Source organism: Sinohyriopsis cumingii, unplaced genomic scaffold (assembly GCF_028554795.1).
Source record: "Sinohyriopsis cumingii isolate HCF-2022 unplaced genomic scaffold, ASM2855479v2 utg000624l, whole genome shotgun sequence".
Taxonomy (NCBI): Eukaryota; Metazoa; Mollusca; class Bivalvia; order Unionida; family Unionidae; genus Sinohyriopsis; species Sinohyriopsis cumingii.
In genome coordinates, this window is record NW_028315919.1 from 2,191,515 (window position 1) to 2,216,980 (window position 25,466).

At 33.0% G+C, this 25,466-nt stretch overlaps 1 protein-coding gene across 2 annotated transcripts in view; it reads right to left on the reverse strand.

Moving 5' to 3' along the window:
- Positions 1–5,893: 5,893 nt before the first annotated feature.
- Positions 5,894–25,466, reverse strand: part of LOC149773607 (E3 ubiquitin-protein ligase rnf213-alpha-like) — a 371,427-nt gene continuing 351,854 nt past the window's right edge. For both annotated transcript variants that reach the window (XM_089946359.1, XM_089946358.1), the window contains exons 89-92: positions 21,084–21,275; positions 18,830–18,919; positions 10,807–11,006; positions 5,894–8,882 (exon numbers count right to left, since the gene is read on the reverse strand). In XM_089946359.1, coding sequence (XP_089802485.1) covers positions 8,726–8,882; positions 10,807–11,006; positions 18,830–18,919; positions 21,084–21,275 — 639 coding nt within the window. In that variant the 3' untranslated portion in view covers positions 5,894–8,725. The remainder of the gene's footprint in view (positions 8,883–10,806; positions 11,007–18,829; positions 18,920–21,083; positions 21,276–25,466) is intronic.

Genomic DNA, 25,466 nt, shown 5'->3' on the forward strand with positions numbered 1-25,466 from the left:
TCACACACACAAATCAAATTATACATTTAAGGTATATAATAAAAGTGTTAGATTTATTTAAAGCTAACCAACTTCATACATTTTGTATTTTCTGTATTTTGGAATTAAACGTCGATTAAATTTCAAATAATCCAAGAATGCTTAAGAATTAAACATTACAAACCATTACCAAAATTTGTTGAAATCAATGTATCTCATTGAATATTTCTTCTAAAAACTAAAATATTATTTTCTGTAATTTAAAAAGTATTATGTTTCTAAATTAATTATTTTGTAGCATGAAGTTAGTAGCAAACCATTTTTACTATAGTCAATCCTATAATTATAAATTTTAATATAATTTACACAATCTATGACACACTTTAATTAATAATTAATATTATATAATAATCATAATAACAGACTACTGACGTTTTAAAAGTGAAATAATTTCTAAATATGTATATTCTCGATGTATTTAGACACCTAGGAGAACTCTCTAAATTCAGAATATATCATTTTTATCTTACCTAGAAAAAGGAAGTCAGAATCTGATGTCTGCAACGCAGCAATTCTGACAAGGCTGTTGAGAGATGAGTGTATGTAGTTTTTCCTATAATGACAGACATTTACTTTGTACTTAATAGGACATGGTTCTCAAGCGTCATAGATTATCATCCAGTGTCTCACCAATTGTACGCTGATGACACCCAAATATACAAATCTAGCCACCCAACTGAAGTTGATGCTACCATCCAAGGTGTAGAGAGGTGCATTTCTGATGTGAAATCATGGATGACATGTAACAAGCTGCAGATGAATGATGATAAAACTAAGGCCATTCTGATCACAACACAAAGACTTTCTCATTCACATCCTTTACCTCAAACAATAAATATCAGCAACAAAAACATTAAATTCACACAATCAGTATGTAACCTAGGTGTTATTCTGGACAGTACTCTCACATTGCACCATCATGTCATGAATATATGCAAGGCTGCATATCTTGAGCTGAGACGCATCAGCTCTATTCGCAAATATCTTTCAGTTGATGTCATTAAAACACTTGTGTGTTCATTAGCACTTTCAAGACTGGATTATTGTAACTCAATTCTGTCTGGTTCATCTCAATATCTGCTCCAGAAACTTCAAAAAGTTCAAAACACAGCTGCTCGGATCATACTTAGAGTACCACGATCAGAGCACACCTCCCCGCTGCTATGTACCCTACACTGGCTATAAATTTGATCCAGAATCAAACACAGAATTTGTTCTCTGTGCTACGTTTCACTGTCGGACTCTAGTTCAACATACCTATCCGACCTCACCCATGTGTACACACCAGCAAGATACTTACGTTCCTCTTCTGACAATCGTATACTCATTATTCCCACTATGAAAACAAACTCATATGGACAGCGTTCTTTTGCATACCAGGGCCCAGCAACATGGAATGAATTGCCCACTGAACTTAGACACAAAGACACAGTGATCACATTCAAAAGGGGTCTCAAAACTCACTTATTTCAACTGCAAGAACAAACTGAAAGACCTAATAATGTTTCCTACCTTAAATATTCTCAGCATGTTTTTTGTTTTTAATGTTTTCTAATTTCATGGTGTTTGTTTTTCTAATCATATATGTTTTTCTTTTTAATCTTATAGTTGTTGTCTAATGTTGTAAAGCGCTTACAGCTTCTAAAGATTAGGTGCTATACAAAGTCCTCATTATCATTATTATTATTATTATAACAACCAGCTTTAACTTACGAGTACTTGGAATGCTCGTGCTTCCGAAACATCATGAAGAGCCCTCCATTTTTACCTTCCAAGCTTAATTTGCCTCGTCAAAAATTGTGTACAGCCCAAAACTTAAGACTCTTACTAAAGTAATTTCTGTCATGATGCCTTTCTTTACGTGAGCAGGTGGGAATGTTCTTGGCATGAATCATTTTCCTTATGCATGTAGTGTATTTGCTACTTTTCTTTATTAGATTATACAAGAGTGCTTTAGTTCATAAGAACAATAGTAATCTCTACTGAAGATCTGATTTACAATAATACAACTCTAACAATGATATGCTTAATTATAGGGATACAGGCTTGAATTACACAATACAACAATTCTAACAATCATCACCTTTCTTTTTTAAATTATGCAAATTAAAATACTATCTCAAAAATTGCACTTTATAAACATTCATGTTATGTATATTTGATTTAATTATATCTGATTTAATATATACTGTATTTATTTCAATTTAATTGTTCGTCAGTTTTAAATTTTTTATTTTTCATTACATGATATTGTAAATGTATTCACTAGAGATATTTAGTTTTAGAAAATAGTTTGACCTTGACTGTTAGTTTATAAACACCAGGTGTTGCTCTAAATCCTGACCTAGTTTCAGAATCTGTAGCAACCTTCATAAACAAGTTCTGTTTTATTTTAAAATGATTGGTTGTTTCATAGGTCATGATGGGACCTTGTCTCTAAGATATAAACAAATTTTTTAATTTTTTTTATTTCTTCAAGTTAAAATGATAGGTTTTCGTCAGGGTCATACTGGGTAAACATGATCTGTAACAAGTACTTGCTTCTATAAACTAGCAGAAGATGATCACGTGACCCTTGTTTATGTTTTAGAAAGCCCATATTATCCATGTTTTGGAGAATTAATCTCATTAGAAGTTGGGCTGTTAAACTGTTCATTGTATGTTGTGCTGTTTGGAGTTATTTCAAATTACTAGGTTTGGAGTTATTTCAAATTACTTGGATTCAAAAGGATTAATTCTGTTATTTTTCTGGAAAATATGTGCTCTCATGTAATATTGTGGAACAAGGACAGTTTTTTTTTTACAAAAAAAATATTCAGCTATCAGAAACCGGAGTGATAATTCTTATTTCTCCAAGGAACTGTAAACTTAAACACTACAGATTGTAGCATATATCATCATCTTCCATCTTGGATTCTTCGTCGGGATTCAACTCTGAAATCAGTAGAACATTTTGTTATTAGGACTACTAAAATTTTATTCTCTGATTATTTTTGGATTTGATTCTACAAAACTAAGTTCATATTTTTTTAATTTTTACAGAATTTTTCCAGGGAATTAAATTACTGTATTTTTAAAAGCTCGTCGTTTTCACACTTTCTTGTGTTACTGTTTATTTCAGCCTAAACAGTGACATAAGATTCCTAAAAATTCCATCAAAACATCTGTATGAAGTGTGTTATTGGTAGTTTTTGCTTTTGTATCAAAAGTAACGGTCTGTGTTCAAAATTTCGGCAGTGAATTTGATCTGCATGATAAATTCGTCTAGCTTTATATCCTGTAGTTTCATTTAATTTCCACGTCATCAATGAAACATACCAACTGGTATGGTTTAAGGCTTACAGAGTTGAGAAGTTGGTGTTCTAATTAGCCCACGAAGATATCTGCATATAGAGGGGAATCTTAGTCCCCACGGCTATTCCACTTATCTGGAGGTAATTTTTGCCATTAAACTCAAAGCTGTTCAGGTTTATGATGTCACACTAAGATCCAGTAAGTAGTGTAGATAATTTTGTGTAAACCTTTTTTCCTTTCAGTCAGTGACCTTAAATTTTGAAACCAAAATCAATTGGCTTCTTTCTTACACTATGTAAAAGCCCTCCACCAAGTCTCGTAATTGTAGACAGTGAATGGCTCAGATGGACTATTGGACAACATTAGAATATAACATGAAATGTCTTATGGCAGATATACAACTAAAACTATTCATATACCAAGGCTGATCACTAAGGTCAAGTTAGCAGTTACTCTGGTCAAATATGCCACAAATTAATTGGAATGGAGGTCAGGAAACATCACATGAAACTAGGAGTGCATTTGTCTTGTAGAGCTATCATGCACACCCTAATGTTGACTGGTTCAATAGTCTGCAATGGTCATATTACAACTCTTTATTTCAAAATAATATGATTCATTTGTTAAAAAATCTTTTATTGATTCACATTTTGGTGTGTATAAAAACAATATAATGAGAATACACACACTATGTATTCTATTTTTCAGTCTATGACAGTTCTGTAAGAGTCATTCAGAAGAAATAGTGATTTATTTATAATATTTGTTCATTTGATTTAGCAGAGTTGAAACTCCTTAATTTAAATAGTCAATGCCTTATGGATTATGTGAATTTATTCAAGGATTTGAGGACATAAAGTCTGGTAATTCTGTAAGATTATGTGAAACTTTCAAGGACTTCAGTGATATTCTACTTTCATGGGATTACCTTGAAGTAAAAATATTTGGATTTATAACTGTGATTATTCAGTGGTACTATAGTCTGACTCTACATCCCCGTTTGTACCCCCCTACCGATTTCAAAAACGAGAATGTTTAATGTGATAAAAAGTGCACAGAACTAAGTCAATTGAATCATTGATTTATAATTTCTAACCTGACTGTGACCAGAATGGCACTAATGCTGGCATCCCCTGCACCATTTCATGCTTAACGGACTTTCCATACTAACACAGCGCCATATTGCAGACACTATAGGCTAGTTTATTTCCATCAGACGACATAATGATGTTGTTCATCCTTTTCGGCAAATGCTGAATAATTGCGGAAATTACATAACGTTGAGAGTTTGGAATTATATCCCTCTGCATACATGAACATAGAAATTAAACTGCTTGTTAATTCCACATGAAAAGCGTAGTTGTCATTTTCCTTTGTTTGATTCGACGTTGAAAATATCGGAAGCCGACGACTTATGTATGTACATCTGTAGTCGTGATACACCTCTTTGCTGAAAATGGACTTGTCCAGAAAGTAGAAATGGATCCAAGCATGTCCATCTATTGCACCGAAAACTTACATTAAGCATGAAACACCCATAAGATGATGGTATTAGGGCCACTCTACTCAGAGTCAGGTTAGAAACTATAAATCAATGAATGAATTGACTAAGTTCCTTGCACTTTTTATCACATTAAAGGTTTCCATTATTTAAATCGGTAGGGGGTTACAAACAAACAGGTTTGTATTATCAGACTATAGCACTTTAGCACACATTAGAACCTTCATTTGGAATACCTTGGACAGTTTCCAGATTAGAGTGAAATTGATAGTACAATTTAGGATATTCTAGGAATTCATACACTTTAGGTTTTTTTTATTCTTTCACTTTGTTTTGATCTTATAGTCTCTTTAAATAAATTTATATTTTGTAAAATTGAATGTTTGTTGGTTTTACCTTGTCCTGTTACTAAAGTTTAAGTCTGTAGACATAACAAAAGAAAAATGCATATTGTAGTAATTCCTTTTGATTCTGAAATTAAATGAAATCATGTAAAATTTTCAGTTAAATAAATAGTAGAAAATATATATATTTATTGGTTTATTTTAAATATTTTATTTGAGGTCCATGATGTAAATGTGTTATATCCAGAATCATGTTATAATGAAAGGAAGAGCAGCACATGCCTATTTACGAAGTTTTACTAAGTTTTATTTGGATAAAAATCTGGCGAGAAATTTAGCATCTTCAAAAGTGCCATTTGAACCACAACTGCTAATAATTAATTCTCACATGTTGATTTTACAGATATGCATTTATTTCTCTTTGAACATTAAACACAAAGGTTTAGCAAATTTAGTTTAAAAATACATTTACTAGTCAACTAGCTCATTTTCCAAATAATTATTTCTTCATTAATTGTGCCAATCTGACTTATACAAATCAACATACTATTCCCCACCCACTCACCCACATTTATTTTGATATTAAACCATTATTATTGTCACAATCAATAGCTGTCCTCCTATATGATGATACTGATTGATCATGCCTGATTGAACTTGGATCACATGGGAGATACATCACTGATCAATGCCCAAGATAAAAGACAAGACAGTATTAAATAAAAAGTTTATGTAAGTATAATCAACATATTTTGATTTCACAAGCATGTACATTAAATTACCAAATAATCAATAAATCTTTGTCCTATGTGTTGTTATTGATTATGCATGACTGAAAATGCACCAAATGGAGGTAATGTTACTGATCATTGGCCCTCAAAATGAAGAAGAAAAAAAGAATACATGTGAAAAAAGTTCATTTAAGCACTTAAGCATTGTAAACATTAAATTTAATGTGGTTGCGTAGATGTGGCACCTTGCCTATACCCTTTGTTCTGACAACTCACAATGACTTGAAAAATCTTGAACAGTTTAATGTAGAATCTTGATATGGATGAAACTCCTGTAAAATGATTCCTAATGTTTATCTCAACTCAAGCAGACTAGACAAAATCCAACAATGCATGGCATACACTCTATAAAGGAGCTGTTTATGTCATATTGATATGTAATACCATCTGGGACACTTAATTTGCATAATCTTGTATTTTCATTTAAAACACTTGTACAACACACTCATGAAATACACGACGCTTGATATGCACAAGCATTATGAACTAATTGTACATTCAATGACTCCAAACTAATTGTACATTCAATGACTCCAAATTAATTGTACATTCATTAAGTACAAAATGACTCCAAACTAACTGTACATTCAATGACTCCAAACTAATTGTACATTCAATGACTCCAAAACTAACTGTATATTCAATGACTCCAAACTAATTGTACATTCAATGACTCCAAAACTAATTGTACATTCAATGACTCCAAACTAATTGTACATTCAATGACTCCATCTCTGAAACAAGCATTTCACACATGGTACTTGATCAAGATGGTAGTGATAGTTAGCTGAACTCCGATTTTCATGTAAACACTTTTTCTGAGATAAACAGAAGAAGACTATATTTTCTCAACACTGAATCTCCATTGAAAACAAAATCCTGACTCTGCCACCACACATTAGCAAAAAAGAAAGGAGATGAATCTACTAACATTTAAATGGTAACTATACTTTATGGTAACATACTTTTGTGTTGATACAAAAATTTGTAAATTAAAAAAATATATTTCAGTGTAAGCACAATATAATCCATTATATAATTTTATCTTACCAATAAGCAGAAATGCAAACCCAACCAAAACATGAAAAAAGATTTACACTCTAACACTAATAAAACAACCTGTGCAAAGAAAATGTAACGGAATATTGATTGAATCTTGTGTTATACATAAATAGTCATATGAAAAGATGATTGACAAAACATATTCACAAAACTTCTGTTATATAAAAACTAGTCATATGAACAATGACTGACACAACATATTCACAAAACACATTCTGTGTACACTGAAACTTAATTTTTCAATGCTTGTTAAAAGCAGAATGAGTTTACATGATTAAGCTTCAAACTCTAAAATCTATTGAGATGAAAATGTTGTTTAAGCACATGTAGTTTATTTCATGATTGTTTAATAAATTTTGTTATTCAAAGCAAGATCTGAGTTTCTGTGAGCAATGAAGTGGGAGAGGAGCTTTGTTTGTTTTTCAGGTTGTTCCATTAGAAGTGAGAATATACCATAGTTTCACTTAGGGTGGTCTCAATCACCAGTGAAATCTAAATTACATGAGATACCAGAAATATTTATGTAAAATAATGAACGTAAATATTTAATTTGCAAGCTAATATAAATAACTTCTAAGGAAACATCACTCTTACATCAAGAACTACTTCTGATCTCTAAACTGATAATTATAAAGGCAATAAAATCAGAAATAAGTTCTAACAAATTCAAACTATGCATACTACACAAATGATGTTATAAGAAGAAATTAAATAAATTATATTGTATTGATTGAGGAACTATTTTCTAAAAAATGTAAACATAATCAAAATATGTTAATTATCACATTGCAAATGTTATTGGTAAAACTACAATTAAGTGAGTTAAACTTGAAGTACTGGACGACAGGAATCAAAATGATGATCCATTACTTTTAAGTAAATGATATGTAAAATTTAAAAAAAAATTGTCAATAGTACAAATTACTTTATATGGTTAGGAAAAAGACAAGAAGGCATACACATGTATTACTTGTATGAACTGTGCTACATACTTGACCAAAATTGCCTGCAGGTAAACCTATCCTCTTTATTCATTGTATAGATACAGATAATTTGTCAGCAATTGCTCATAATTAATCAGACAGCATCTTTTTTGCAATTACATGTTTTCATTTGCATGAACAAAAATTCTAAATATATATGTAATACATATAAAGTACACTCTTTTTTTTAGCATATACACATTATCATCTAAATGAATACATAATACTGAATAAAAAATTTGGAGATATCAACATTTTCACAAATATTCATTATCTTTATGTTTATCTAACAGGTTCAAATACTCTCTGCACCTAAATCTCAAATGAAATAGAAACTCAGTGAAAATCCCTAACTTTCATTAATTTCATATGAACTTAAAACATCTGCATTAACTACATTTGAAAAGAACATTGCATTCATACCAATGCACATTATCCTGAAAAAAAGGGGGAATGAGAATATGTCCTTTTCTGTATTTGAACTTCACTCACTTTCCATGTTAAATCAACCATAAAATTAGTATCTTGCATCAAGATAAAAAGAAACCTGTATGTGGAAAGAGAACCAATCAATTATGTAACATCAAGTATTTACATCAAAAAGTTTATTGGTTTTATGTAATTTTTTGTCAATGGCAAAGCAAATGGGGACTGGGATACAAGTTCTTACAACTAATAAACTCTTCCCCTGCAACTAAATGGACACTAATATCAATATCGTTGTCTCTTTTTCTCCTGTAGACAGTGATAAGTAAATGTCCAGGTGGCAACACAGAATTTGGACAGAACATCATCAGGGAAATCATCAAGTCCAAAAGGAAGCTCTACCTCCTTCTCAATCATCAGGGCAAGCAGATAGTCTTTGAACCTGAAATGAAGCATAATTTGCATAAAATATTATTGTTATTATATTAATATTATTATAATTATTATTATATCATTATTATTATTATTTTTTAAAATCTGATCCTGATGAGCTTTTAATGATATAGGCAATGATCTCTTAAGTGCAATGAAGATTTTTGTTATTAAGTTCAAGGTGGTTTGTTCATCAAATGATATTAATGAGACTGAATACAGATTTAGAAACTATCAGTGATTGGTCACAGAAGCAGTTGGTTGATACAAATTCTAATAAAACTGAATGTTTGTTATTTACATGTACATCACAACCTGTTGTTCCCAAAATAAAAGTTGAAATTGAGTTTTTTTTCTCTGCTGACTATTAAAACACCTAGGTTTAATGTTTAGTAGTTTTGGTCAACTGGATTAAACAAGTTGACAATATATTTTAGTCTTCCACAAAAATGATGTCTTGAAAACCAGTTCAGATCATGTACTGTGATGGTTACTTGGCTTATACTCTAAAAGCTTATAATAAGGAGATGGCTTGCATTCTGAACTACAATTTCCATACCAGCATGTAACCTTTAATGTAATTCATGGATTTATCATATAAATGGAATGCAATGTCAACAATTATAGATTTTAATGGATTTTATTACACAAAGATGGACAAATTGTAACTTGTCAATTTATTTGAACATATTCCACTCAATAATTTAATTCTATTTACCATTGGTTTAGTCTTTATTCTTCCTATCTTGCAAAATACACCCCAACTACTTGGAAGGTCAAAGTGAGATCTGGTTTCTTTTTAGCCCAAATATGGCAGGGTTTGACTTCCAGTCAAGATGACTTATAAGCATGTATAGATGGTAATACAGAAATCATTTGAGAGATAATCCTTTACACGGTTGCCTTGAAGACACAGATCAATAATCCTTCATGTATTTGTCTTTAAGACAGAGAGAGAGATAATTCTTTATGTGGTTGTCTAGCAAAGATAATACTTTATGTGGTTGTTTTGAAGAAAGACAGAGGTAATCCTTTATGTGGTTGTCTTAAAGACAGAGACAGATCATCCTTTTTGAGATTGTCTTGAAGACAGAAAGAGATAATCCTTTATGTGGTTGTCTTGAAGACAGAAAGAGATAATCCTTTATGTGGTTGTGCTGAAGACATAGATAATGCATAAAATGTACATCATCATCAAATATTTTTGTTTGTTATTATTACCTCGACCAATGTAGGGTACTGGCTCAAAAGTCTTAATTATTAATACATGCGAGTATAAATATCTTATTTGATCAGTCATCTGAATTTACAAAGGATCTTAATATCTATTTATTTAATATTTTTCAAATATATATGAAAGAAACAACATGTTTTCGATAACTGATGGGTTTTTCCTACCAAAAAGGATAGAGTTTGTCTTCTTTCTTTTTAACTAAGCTTTTTTTATTAAACAGGAGTCATGTTACATTCTAGTATCCACCCATTTCGTCTCTATTTCCTTAATAATGTCCATTCATCGATCTTCAAAATGTAACTATACTACCATACCTGTAGATCTTTTTCATTATTTGGGGAAAGACCTTATTAAAACCTCTAGCCTGACATAATTTGCTTATATTTTTGGAAACCTTTAGCCTGACACCATTTGCTTATATTTTTCGAAAATAAATAAAAAAAAAGATTTTCATCAGAAAAAAGTATATTTCAAAAAGTAAAAAAGTAATGTATAACAAATGTAAAAATGTCTGCAATAGTATTAAAATCTAATTCAGCCATACATATCCTTACAAACAGGTCTAGTAAAAAAAATTTAAGTTAAGTAGTGTGGTTTTTCTTCAATTGAACTAACAAAATGCTAAAGATGGATGGATTTATAATCAGGATGAAATCAAGATGCCCTTACAGCAATCGATTAAAGATAAAAATTATCTCACTTTTTCTCCTTTACATCCACATAATCTTCATCATCAGTTTTCTGGGGTACTGAGATGACCAGGATAATACACTCAAACATCAACTCCAGAAGAAGTCCCAATCTCTCCAAAGACAGTGGCTGAAGGAAGGTCATCACTTCTTCAATGAGTTCAGCACTCAGTTGTTGATGGAACTGCTCTGGTAGTCCATCAAATATCATCTGAAAAAGTCATTTCATAAGTACATGTACAATGCATAAAGAAAGCTGTGGCCAGCAACCTGTTACAACACTTATCTAAGTTATTCACTGCCCTTGTCCTTAGGGGCCCCGAGTGGCCGAGTGGTCTAAAGCACTCTCCGTTACGGATCACTGCCATCTCACCTCTGTCTGCGTGGGTTCGAGTCCAGGATTCGGCCAATGTTGGTATGTGAGAAAGCTTGCCAGTAGCTTCTCATGGGTCGGTGGTTCTTCCCAGGGTTTTTCCGGGTTCTTCCTCCACCATTAATACTGGCCACCATGCATAGCCTATTGTGTGATGAAAAATGGCGTTAAACCCCACAACAACAACAAAGCCCTCGTCCTTGTCCTTGGTTCTGAAAGCCCCATCCCACAGCCCTTATTGTGCCCTCTTGTACCTGGTTCTGACAGCCCCATTCTGCAGCCCCTTTCCCCCTTGTTCCAGGTTCTGTGAGCTCCAGTCCACAGCCCTTACTGCTCCCCTTGTCCCAGATTCTAACAGCTCCATTCCAGAGCCTTAATCTACCCCCCCCCCCATTATGACAAAATCACAACCACTCAGACGTTAAATAAATAAAAAATACAAAAGTTTCCAACTAAAGGACTAATTATTTAACTTCTGTCAAGGAGAGAAGGTGACTTGGATTTTTTTTTAAAATTCCATCTCTAAAACAGCTTGAAAAAATATTCTTGTTCTGATTAGTAGAAACATTAATTATATCCATAAATTAATTTTAAAAAATTAAATTAACTGGCAAAAGAAAAAAATATCCTGGTTCAAAAGAAAATCTTCATCACCACACATAAATGAAAACAGTTAGCCCAAATATTATGATGGTGTCTTGCAGTATGTACAAAGAATCAAATGCTCCCCAGTGTATCTGCTCTTTTCAAAGTCACACTCAATCAACCAAGAGTCCTAACATTTAGTTTTGCTGTGAATTGCTTGCATCATTGATGGCTCATCCTTCCCTGCAACACACTTCCAAACAATTCCAACCACCAAAAAAATATACATAATAAAATCCAACTTCAAACCAATTTTTAAAATATCTTTCTTTGATAATACTTACCCAATCATAATTAAATCCCATGTGTACTTCAGTTACTAATGAAGGCAATCCGTGTTATATTGTGATATGGCAGCACTACCTGTTTCTCTTTAAAGAGTCCAGGCAGAGAGTTCTTAATCTGAGGCAATGATGCCTTAAGTGGAGAAATGTCTTTATGCTTACACTACTGTGCAAAATTTCTCCACTTCCTGTAATGTAACTAATTCTCTCCACTTTTTGTGAGATCATTTGTTCTTGATGCCTCTCTGGGTATGACCCCAAGATGGAAGTTCAACAACTCTGGATTCAGGTGAAACATCCGCTGTTGTGTTGCTTGAGCAGATGATGAAATATCTCCATCTCCGTGTGATTTCTGGCACAGCCTGCTTGATTTATCAAGTCATTTATCAGCAATATCTTCCACTTGAGGGAAGCAATCAGGATGATACAACACTTCAATTCTTGCACTTTTGGTAGCACCTTTGGAATCTGTGGTGTTGAATGGTAAGCGTATGCATCCAAGCCATTCTAATCCATGGAAAGAGTGTTCACTGTCCATGCCTTTGGATCCTGGACTGGTGAGACAAAGATTGAAAGTTTTGTGTTCGACTTGTCACAAATAGATCCACCAGTGTTCAGTCACATCAAGTACAGATGTGACTGAAAACGAATGATGTAGCAATGCATCTTGTTTGCATTAGTTGATTCTTTCAGGATGGCAAGTCCACTAATACATTTAGTCCACAAAGAATATGACAAAGTATTGGATGTGGATTTGTAACTGATGACACAACGTTACCTAAGAAAATTCTAAATAAGAATGCATAGGCCTGGGGTTCTGGTTCCCTCTTCCCTACCGATATACTTTACTGCATTGGAGTTGTTGGACTGAATGACAACACCCTTTCCATGTAGCTTCTCCAGTAACCAATGATATACAATGGCTTTCACCTTTAGGATACTGATATGTAAAAGATAATCCTGAGTGGGCCACACTCAACAGGCCTCCTGGAATGACAGAAGGAGATGTGTACCCCAGCTTACTGTGCTTGCATGCAAACAAACCTTTGACTTCAGAGCTTGTACATGGAAAGGAACACCTGACAGAAGTCAAGTGAGAATCTTCCATTTTCTAAGACGGAAACTTGTATGAATGGCAACTGGTATTATTTGTTCTGAGTGGAAAGTTTTAGCCTTCATTGGGATGATATTATAAATTATAATGGTCTTATAAATAAGCAACCATTGGGATTGCATTATAAATTATAATGGTCTCATAAATAGGCAACCATTGGGATTGCATTATAAATGATAATGGTCTCATAAATAGGCAACCATTGGGATGGCATTATAAATTATAATGGTCTCATAAATAGGCAACCATTGGGATGGCATTATAAATTATAATGGTCTCATAAATAGGCAACCATTGAGATGGCATTATAAATTATAATGGTCTCATAAATTGGCAACCATTGGGATGGCATTATAAATTATAATGGTCTCATAATAGGCAACCACTGGGATAAGCAACCATTGGGATGGCATTATAAATTATAATGGTCTCATAAATAGGCAACCATTGAGATGGCATTATAAATTATAATGGCCTCATAAATAGGCAATCATTGGGATAAGCAACCATTGGGATGGCATTATAAATTATAATGGTCTCATAAATAGGCAACCATTGGGATGGCATTATAAATTATAATGGTCTCATAAATAGGCAACCATTGAGATGGCATTATAAATTATAATGGTCTCATAAATTGGCAACCATTGGGATGGCATTATAAATTATAATGGTCTCATAATAGGCAACCATTGGGATAAGCAACCATTGGGATGGCATTATAAATTATAATGGTCTCATAAATAGGCAACCATTGGGATGGCATTATAAATTATAATGGTCTCATAATTAGGCAACCATTGAGATGGCATTATAAATTATAATGGTCTCATAAATAGGCAACCATTGGGATAAGCAACCATTGGGATGGCATTATAAATTATAATGGTCTCATAAATAGGCAACCATTGGGACGGCATTATAAATTATAATGGTCTCATAAATTGGCAACCATTGGGATGGCATTATAAATTATAATGGTCTCATAATAGGCAACCACTGGGATAAGCAACCATTGGGATGGCATTATAAATTATAATGGTCTCATAAATAGGCAACCATTGGGATGGCATTATAAATTATAATGGTCTCATAATTAGGCAACCATTGAGATGGCATTATAAATTATAATGGTCTCATAAATAGGCAACCATTGGGATAAGCAACCATTGGGATGGCATTATAAATTATAATGGTCTCATAAATAGGCAACCATTGGGACGGCATTATAAATTATAATGGTCTCATAAATTGGCAACCATTGGGATGGCATTATAAATTATAATGGTCTCATAAATAGGCAACCCAAGGCAATAAGGTCAACTGCTACATTAAGAAAACCCAGAAGGCACAGGAATTCTTGGGTTGAGAGACACTTCATTATAAAAATTGAAAACCCCCCCCCCCACCTTCCAAGATGATTTCAAAGCACATTCCTGTTGGAGACGTACTCTGTTCAGGAGGAATTCTTGGACTGTAATGCTATTAATTTCAGTTTCAAAATGATCAGCACTGAGAATGCTGAATTATACTGACCATAGACCATAATGTAAAAGCTTGATGTCCATATCAAATGTCCTATGAGATGCAATCAAATTCTCTTAGGACAGGGTTCATTTTCCTCAATAATTATGCTTATATGTTATATACAATTATTTTGTGAGAGAAAGAATGACAAAGAATGAATGGGAAAGAATGAAAGGAAGAAACAAATAGACATGTATTTGTAAACTGTGTTACCCAGATATAAAATTAAGTCATAAAAAATACAAAATGGATTTTTTTTAAAGCATTGTGCAGTTTGCGGGGGTGGGTGGGGTGTGTGTGTAATAAATGCGGGCAGTAAAATATGTGCTTCATTGGCACAGTTACCATCTTAAATCGATGCATATTAAATGAGAAATACACCTGTAGTGAAAACATCATATATAATAGTTTACTTTATTAAGAGAACCACGAATTGGTACATATACATGAATACTGTTTATATATACATGTCTAATGTATAGTATGAACAGAGTATTAATATTGTGTACTCACCTGCGAATCTTGTCATATACATTGAATCCACAATACAAGTGATTCCATCAAAAATATGCACACAGATTTAATATATTCAATAATTTTGTCACAGGTTATATTGGTCTGAATTCAGTGGAAAAACATAGCACAATAATGTAACGAATGACGAAGCACAATTACTTCTCAGTATATCCCAAGTCAGTAAAAGTTAGTTTGTGTTTTAAGCTGCCATTGGTAGCATTCGTAAGCACAAACTTATTCCCTGCAAAAAGGAAACTTCCACAGCACAGTTAACGTGTTCCAGTCATGTTGGATAATGCAAAAACCCATCAGATTCCATTACTTTTATTTAAGTTTGGTACTGATTTGTTTTGAAGAAAAGTTTTTGTTTTTATTGAAGATTGTAGTCGACTTTCTTTGATGAAAGGTGCATGCGTTATTGAAGTCAATGCTAATGGACAGTTTTGGAGAATCAAACAAATGCCAATTTCTTATTGTGGCAGCAACATCAAATAATTGTACTACAAGATTGAGACTGACTTTTTTCCGTTTGCTGAGTATGCTTTCATAACAATTGGTGCTTTAAATGTAATCTGTGAAATTTCAGCAAACTATTTTATCTGGGTACATTTTTAAAAAAGAATTTGGTAGCATTGTGATGCTGCATTCCACGCATGCATCAGAAATTTAACAAAGGTTGAACGGACGATAGAGACACAGGTGTTCTGATCTGATGACAGGGATTATTACAGAAAATGTGTTCTGAAGGAGGTAATTCTGAGTGAAAGAAGAGGAATTTTACTTATCATCCACACACAAATGTCAGTCTTTGTAAATATATTAATTACTAGTGAGCAGCCAAAAATCAACGAAAGATAGATTACGAGATAATGCCTCGTCCGGTTGATCTCTGTTACCAGAAATGTCAAGAACAAAAAAGCAGATATCTCACAACATACATGATTCATGCTAGATGTCAGGATAAGCATATTATGATGCAACAATGCACTGTTTAGATGGTTCGTCAATAAGGACAAAGAATTTGTTTATGTAACAATAGATAAATCTGGTGCATTTTTTATCCAGTTTGCGGCTTCCTTTCATAAGGCCTCAGAATTTCTCCACTGCAAACCAATAGTTGTATATACAAGTTTAAACAGCCAACAATGTCACCAATACAAAAAAAATTGCCAGATGGTATATTTTGCTGCCAGTAAGGAAAAGAAATCCAAGTTTGTGACACTGGCGAAGCCCTATTTGATCCCAGAATAAACTTTTTACATGCTTTTTTCTCTAGTAGTTTTAAGAAGAAAAAACTACTTTTTCATGAAGGAGTAAAATACATATAGCATTTCAGGAGCCACACCATAATCGTCTAGTAGTATTGAAATGCGATCTCTTCCCCAAAATGATAATAAACCTTTTAGTTTTTTTCCTACTATAATGAAAGATTTTATTCATGTACGAGAAAAATACATGTATATGAAATTTCGGGAGCCATACCACAACTGTGTAATATCTGAATTTGTGTTATAATAGAGTGTGTAATAACAGGGTCACACTGTGTGTGTGTGTGTATATATATATATATATATATATATATATATATATATATATATATATTCCTCTCCCATGATAACTCGCACACAACAGGGTCCACAAACATATACCACACTATAAGCGAGGCGCAAATTACCGAGGAACCTCCAAAAATTGACAAAAATCGCTTTGATATTGAGAAAATTATCGGGGGGGGTGGGGGGGGGTTTGGGGTTAGGGAACTGGGCTTTTCGTTGACTAAATACTCATTTTACAATCACATCGATAATAATTTTTAATAACATGCTTTTTCTAATGAAGTTGTTCATTATTCTGTTTAAATAACATTTATTTTCAAAATGTTTCAACAACCATCACATATACACAAAAAAATCTGTGCATTACGTCACTGCTTTTTGTTGTCTTGATGAGTCTGGTTCCTGAAGTGGTGTCTAATATTATCCTGCCAAATCGGAAGTCCCCAGAGCAGGGAACTAGACTAATTGTTGATACACCACAAAACAAGATTCCTTTTTTCAAAAACAAGTAACATTTATTTCATGAGACAATCGTCTATGTTGAAACTTAATTTACGTATTGCTCAATTAGTACAATACTGATGTTGTGAATTAATATACTAGAATTAATAATGAAACCTTTTATCATCCTTGAGGATATCCCTATGTGCCAGTTCAAGAATTCTCTGAAACTTGCTTGCCCTCAATGGTTCATGTCTGTGAAATCAAGCTCTTTATTTTATAAAGTATTCGTTTTGCTTGGATGCCTTGTTATCTTTGATCACAGTTATGAAACAGTCGGTTAATTTAAGGTAGTTTATGTTACATACACAATAACATTTATAAGTGTTCAATTGATCAAATGAAGTGAGTTCACCCGACATATGACTTGGGCTGCTCGATTTTAAGTTTGTAGGATTTTAGTGCCTTTTAACTCTTCTTTTACTCCACCTCCTTTATTTGATTCAGAAGACATAATTAACTTGATAATACAAAGGAGGCCAGCTTTTAATTCAGTGGAACAATACAACAAATACTTCTAGAGATCAGTTATCAAAACAGGGTCGGCACTTAATTAGGTTCTCAGAGAAATGCTTGTGGACATAACTGTTACGGTAGATTGACGCATTTTATGTTTAATTACAAGAGGACACATTGCGTTTATGACAATTACACTTAAAAGGAACTAAAAGATAGAACTAGAACACAAATTTCAACTGATAAAAAGATGATTTAATTTGTATTTATTTATTAAAGTACTGCCTCCACTTAGAGTGAGTGATATTTTCTTTGATAAAAATTTCCTTACATATTGTTAATTGCGGTGTACTAGGGATGTTGTTCGGAAAGAAAATGTAAATAATCGTATGACCTATTTATAAATTTGATATTTCACAGTGCTGATTAAAATGTCCAGGTCCTACTACCATTTTCAACAATAAAACAAGCGATATATCAAAGTTTCCGTTACCAATCTTAATTGCAATTTTCTTCAAGTTTAACGAAAACGGATCAATATTTAGGGTATTTTCTGGTTTAAAAAATGAGATCCACATGTAAACCTGCATTATAAGCGGATTTGCAATTTATCATGGCATGAGTTATCGAGGGAGTGGTGTATTATGTATGTGTATATATATATATATATATATATATATATATATATATATATATATATATATATATATATATATATATATATATATATATATATAAATAAATAAAACCACAAATAATCCTATTAAATTTCATCTAATGAACTCAGGTGAGATTAGCTTAAATGTGCTAACTAGGTTTTTATCTAGGGATTAAAAAATGTGCTAAAACTGTTATCAAATTGCAGTAATGACTTGAGCATCTAATCAGGTCATCTACACATGGATACAAAAAAGCTAGTAAAATTTATTTTGTTAACAATAAGTGCTTCTTGTGCAATCTTGCTAATAAGCTTCTTTGGACAGATGGAAAACATCTTCTTTGGACAGATGGATTTGGGGTGGGGAATAAAGAATTTTTAAAAATCAAGGGAGTACTAAATACCTGATTATGGAGTGCAAGCTGTTTGTTCTTTTCCAAGGACAAAAGTAACCAGAGTGACTGTGCATGTCGATACTGACATATCTGCCTGGCCTGTAGAAGAAAAATAAAATTCAACATATTACAGAGTATAAGACTTGTAAAATTATTCCAATTTTCTTTTTCCAGTAAGGTTAGTAAACGCATCCAAATAGATCCTGAGATGACTGAGACTCACCTGGCCTGCATTTGCATAAAAGAGGGTAGTATCTGTGAAAGGCCAAACAATCAAGATAAAAGAAAGTCTTTAAGTCTCCTATAAATAATTTATAGATATATTTATTAGAATCTCAAGTATAATGATATTTCAATGATCCAATTTATATTTACCTGGGCAATACTAAGCAATATTTAAACATATATTGTGGGAATATAAATCATATGACTTCAATATGATAAATGGGTTATAACAACAAGTTTTACAGTTCAATTTCATTCAAAGAGCCTGTTACTGAAAAGCTTCTTTTTATAGATATAGCAGTCACCTGGATGGTATAGATTGTCAGGCCTTTGTACTGGATGCTACATGCACATACCCGTAATGTCGTCAGAGTACCAAGCTGTCAGATCTGACAAAATATTGTGAAAACTGAATAAATCCATTGAGATCCGATCTTTTTCTCAGGTATATGTACATTGATGCTAAATATTAAGAAACTTATTTAGGCTGACTTTAGTTTCAGAGTACAGAATACAGGCAAATAATGAATGAAATGAGTCTTATTCCATTTCATCAGAGGTCTCCTCCTGAGAGGCCACTAAAGAGAGACCCACCTTTTCTAAGGTCACCTTGTCTGACACCAGCTGCAAAAATACTTCAGCTTTATTCAATGAGTTCAATACAAATATCACAGCAACAAAAAACATTTTAGCATCATAATTCTAAAACCTGATCAAGAACTCAAGTAAATGAACAGTGAGATGGCCCAAAATTCTACCAGATTCTGAAAGAGATCACAGGTTTACCTTGTTCAAATTGATTGTTTGCTTTATCTTTCAAATTTTAACATTTTCTGCAGAGTACCATCATTTAGACATACAACAGTTCCTAGATGATAACTTGCAAACTGATAACTCACAAACCTTCTTAAAATGTTGGGTCAGGCATGGATCCATTTTTAAAACTAGAAAATACCACTAAAACTGGACCCCAGTGTAAAAGAATCTTTTTAATTAAATCCTTGATCTATTGCTTTTTTAATCCTCGAAAACAATTAACAGTACCTGGAAATTTGAATCTACATTATGAAATTATCAACCTTTAATAAAGAAGTCAATTTTGTTAAATTTTATTTCCAAACAACCTTCTCAGAACATTGTAAATAACAATATTTGAAAAAAATTTGATCAATCAAAACATCATTAACTTCTACTGGTGGCAAAACTTTAAGAATAAACATCATTAAATAAGTTTTGTCAAGTGAAATATGTGCTTTAGTTATATGTTTAATTTAGTTTAAGTATAATCATCGGTTCATTGTGGTGAAGTGAGTTTTAGAGTTTGTTGTGAACTCAAAATTCCTGAATTGGTACTCCGAGATTTCATCAAGGATCAGAAGAAGTTTCTGAAATCACGGCATCAATGCTTCACAGATAGAAACAAAAAAAGTTTGAATTTTGACGTTGATGGTTCTTTATTGAAAGAAATATCCCTAGTTTTAAAAAAAAGGAAATTTTGTTTTGTTGTGAATTAATAACAACAAAAAGTAGTGATGTAATGCACAATGTTTTAATGTACATATGATGGTTGTTAAAACCATTTTGAGGAATGTTGCAAATGATCTTTCAGAGGTGGGGTATCTTGAAAATAAAGGTAATTATACCAGAAATTGAACCTCATTAGAAAAAAGTTCTTTAATGACAATTATCCAGAACATTATTATAAAACATAAATCTTCTCTTAATGTATCAGCATTGAAATACATAAAACAGATCCATCCTCCCCACCTTCTTATCAATGTCCAGTGGGGATGGCATCCTTTTTTGGGGAGGCCTCTCAGTGATGTATGCCCTCATATTGTGCAGTCTGTGTTTTTGGACCCTAATGTGCACGAATTATCCAGTGAGAAGTGTACCTAAAGTGCCTTTCAAATGTCGTATACAAGAATTGTTAATGGATGGAAAATGCACTTTCAGTGATCATTTCTCACTTAAACATGCCTGAATATATTCATGTTGATATTAATCTAGGTGTAAGTATGCAAATTTAACAATCTACCTTGGGACTGTACAATGACTGTTCCATCTTAAGTGTCTCCACCATAAATGTGTCAAGGTTGTTGACCGGATCACCACCAATGGATTTCAGAAAACTGATAGCGATGTCAAGGTTATCCAGGGCCTGACACAGATCAGGCAAACTGCGGAACTCCTCACTTATTTTGTGTTTGGCTCCAATGCTCAGGGGTTCCTGAGGGGATGAAATATTGAAAATAATTAAAACAATAGTTACTGGACTGCAAATGAGAGAAAAGTCTTTTTAATAATTATAGCATAATTTCAACTTGGCCCAGATGTAATATCCGAAAAGAATCCCTGTCATACATTTTGGACTATTCTTTTAAGGTCACATATTAATGATCCTTGTAATTTTAAATACCTGTGTATTGCTGTATATGATAGATATAGATGTTAAAACAATGGCCTGTATGAAGGTCAGTTGTTTCCGGCTATCTGAAAATAAATTTAGTTTGGCAAGGAATATTGTGAGAACAATAATCGATTATTGATTAATCATCAATCAGTTTGCAAACACCACTAATGATCATGAAATTGTATTACTCCCAACATTAATATGGGCTTGCAAAACTTGCTTCTGTCACCAATTCAACCTGTCATTGTATATTGAGAAATATCATCATGAATGTTCAGACTTTTCTTGTGCATCTATTCACATTTATTGGAACTGTTTTAGGAATTCACTTAATGTGTTAAAGGATAGGCATTGTTAAACCGTTCATCCTAATGTCACAGTCCATTAATTGTTAGAGACAGATACTGTACATAGAAATACATAGATTTGTGTAAATTCAGGTGGCACAATGTTAGAGACACTTTCATACTGAGTACATCTTAGTACATAGAACCAAAGAGAATTTTCATTTTACATTTCAATAATGTAGGATGGAGAAATTTTAATTTAGACTGTGATTTTCACATCCAACACCATGGTGAAGGATTATTATCCTCACATTCATGAGTGAAAGAGTTCATGAACAAAATAGGGATTGCCACTGATAAAACATAATAAGGGCAAATTATCCATAAAAACATTTAGAAATTTAGAATGAACATAGATAAATTGTGGTCTACACAAAACAGGAGTTCTTTGAAACAACCAATACCACTGACCATGAGGAATTTCCAGAAATCCAAGCTAAACCATATCTTCTGTTGCAATGCTGAAATGTTGAACCCATCTCAAATATTCTTGCAAGATATGATTTTCAAGATAACCACCACAATGGCTATATTGGAATTGCAAGATCCAAATCATTTTTATTTAGGACCCACTGGACATCATATGAAGTCTTTTTGTGAAATCCATGTTGATATGGCCAATCATTCAGGAGGAGTAAGATTTTCAAGACGGCCATCATAGCAGTTATATACAATGAAAATTGGGACTATATTCATTTGGGACCATCAAAATAGTGCAAGAAGTCTTTCATGAATAACCTATGTTGATATGACCATCCATTCAGGAGGAGTAGAAATAATAAGATGTTCAAGATGACTGTTATGGTGACCATACTGAATGTAAGATTGACACTATTTTCACTTATCAACCAGTCACCGTAAGAAGCATTCTGTTGAAAATCTCATCTCAATATGACTTCCTGTTTAGAAGTAGTGATAACAATATTTTCAAGATGGCTGCTGTGGCAGCCACACAAAAAATGTTAGATCACAATTTTTTTTATATAGGACCAACTAGACATCATATGAAGTCTTTTGCTGGTAACCCCGCCATGTAGATATGACCATCTATCTATTCAGGACTGGTTATAGTTGCTGTTGTTGTTGTAGGGTTTAACGCCATTTTTCAGCACACAATAGACTATACATGGCGGTCAGTATTAATGGTGGAGGAAGAACACAGGAAAACCCCAGAAAGAACCACTGACCCATGAGAAGCTACTGCAAGCTTTCTCACATACCCACATTGGCTAAATCCGAGACTCGAACCCAAGCAGACCGAGGTGAGATGGCAGTGATCCATAACGGAAAGCGCTTTAGACCACTCGGCTACTCGGGGCCCCCAGAAGTGGTTATAAAAATATAAAGATAATGACAGTAGTGGCCATATAGGCTGTTAGGTGACAGGGCAATTCAGAGCAGCACAATCTGGAGTAACAATTTGGAGTGGACAATTCAGAGAGGACGATTGGGAGCAAGCAAATTGGATAATTCAGAGCAAGACAATTTGGAGCATGACAATCGAGATCAAGGCAATTCTGAGCAATTTAAAGCAATAAAAACCATTGCAATTTATCATTAAATGACTTAATATCAGATTGATCTTTACACTACTCATTACGTTATAATGTTAGTTTCAAGATTTATGAATATATCTTTCGAGTTTTAATTTTCATTTAGATGGTTACACATTCTGTCCAACTTCCTAGCAGTTATCTAATTCTTCTTAAAACCTTTTTAAGCATATCTAACCAGTTTTCACTCAAGCATGTTTTCTGCTCTTACTGCTTGAATAAACATTCTGCTCACAATTGTCTATAATTTTTGTCATTATGAAGGTTTCACTATTACTTCATAATAATAATCTGTACCTACATTATATTCTTTCAAAGTATTTTCCAGTACTCATATTTCATTGTTCTCATTGACTGATCAAATATGGCTGCATCAACACAACTACTCAGTCAGGTACTAATCTATTATGAAAATCAAACAATCAGAATCATTTCCAACAAAATTTTCATTAACCATTATGGTATATAAGGCAATAAGATCATTTTCTTCTTGTATAAAAACACATAATAAGCAGACTGCTTTATATTATAGCAGGTTTTGTCCATAAATTTTTATAATATTTCTATATCAAGAATTATGCCACTAGAATTTATACTGATAGAGAAAGGAAAGAGAATACCATAAATACTCGCTTCTAAGCCGAATAATTTAGGCAAAAATAAAGCCCAGGAAGAAGAGGGGTTGGCTTACAGGCCAGAGTCTAAACTTGACAGCTTTCGAGTCTTTTTGTTGACTACTGTAATGGCTGTAAATCTTGGGACACGAAAAAATAATTTTTTCCATGTCTTAGTATGTAAAAAGAAATCATTTTTGGTGTCCTGATACTTATTAAACTGCTATAAAGTATAGTGATTGATTTTGTTATTATTTTGCATGTGCACATTTTTTTTAATTTCTCCAACACGAAATTAAATAAAAGTAAATACAGACTTCATAATTTACGGGCTGGTTGAGTTTACCTTGGAGACCAGGCTGAACTATAATGTACAGTACTTACACAGTGCAAAGCATGTATAGTGTCACTTAATCCTTATTTATTCCCAAACATATTAGATGCAGATTTTGCTTTATTCATTGTTTCAACCAAACTGTATTCTTCCAGATAACATTTCAGCTAGTCCTTAATAGCTGTTTCATTTACGTTGAATCATGCGCTCACAAGTTACTCATTTTCAATGATACAAGTGATCCTACAAACTGAGGTAGTACGCATGTTTAATTGTACAAGGCACACAACCAGCATAACTTACACGAAGAGTGGTAATAATAAAGGCTAAAATTCTCATCACAATCAACTAATCATTACTTTAGTTTTGTGTTTTGACTGAACATCAAAATTTTCCACACAGTGGAAAGCTTGATGTTTCAGCGTCTCCTTTGTTGATAGTTGGCCTGATTTGTCTTTCGTTTTCTGACAGCAATACAGGCCAGTTAATCATTAAAACCCTGAAACTGTTTTGTGTTAAGAGGGATATTTGACTGGCAACTATACCAGTACATTGATGAGTAATTACCTTTCATTCCATAACATTAGCACGATTACCGTAGTTTTGTAAAATGGGTTTAAGGCATACTGCAAACTTTTCAAAATCCAAGTTGGGAGACTGAATAAAAAAATAGGGAGATTGGGACCTAAAATCGGGAGTATTTTTGTGGCATTTTTAAAACCTTGTTTTCAATAAATATTGACTGATCTTATGGGTCCAATTTGCATGCATAGGATGTGCCGTTTTTCCCTGTGACACCCTTATTTTCCCCAGGACATGCCCGATTTTCATATTCAGGTCAGCTGTGGCCAAAGTGCACAATAGCTAAAGGTTAGTCTTAAAGAAACAAGCAACAAAGCCAGATTGACTACTTAAAAGTCAATCCTGCTTATCGATTTAACTACTTTGTGAAAACAACTGGCCCTCTGTCATAATTCAAAGGAAGCATGTTCTGCACTATTGTGTGTTATGCAAGCACCAGTATTTGATTGGTAAATAAAGGATTCCCAATTTCTAATTTCGTTGAACTAAATGCACCTAAATAGGCAGTCTCATGGTACTGTACATGTGGCAACTATTTTCCCCTTGTTGTATATCTGATCTTATTTCCTTTTTGTCAA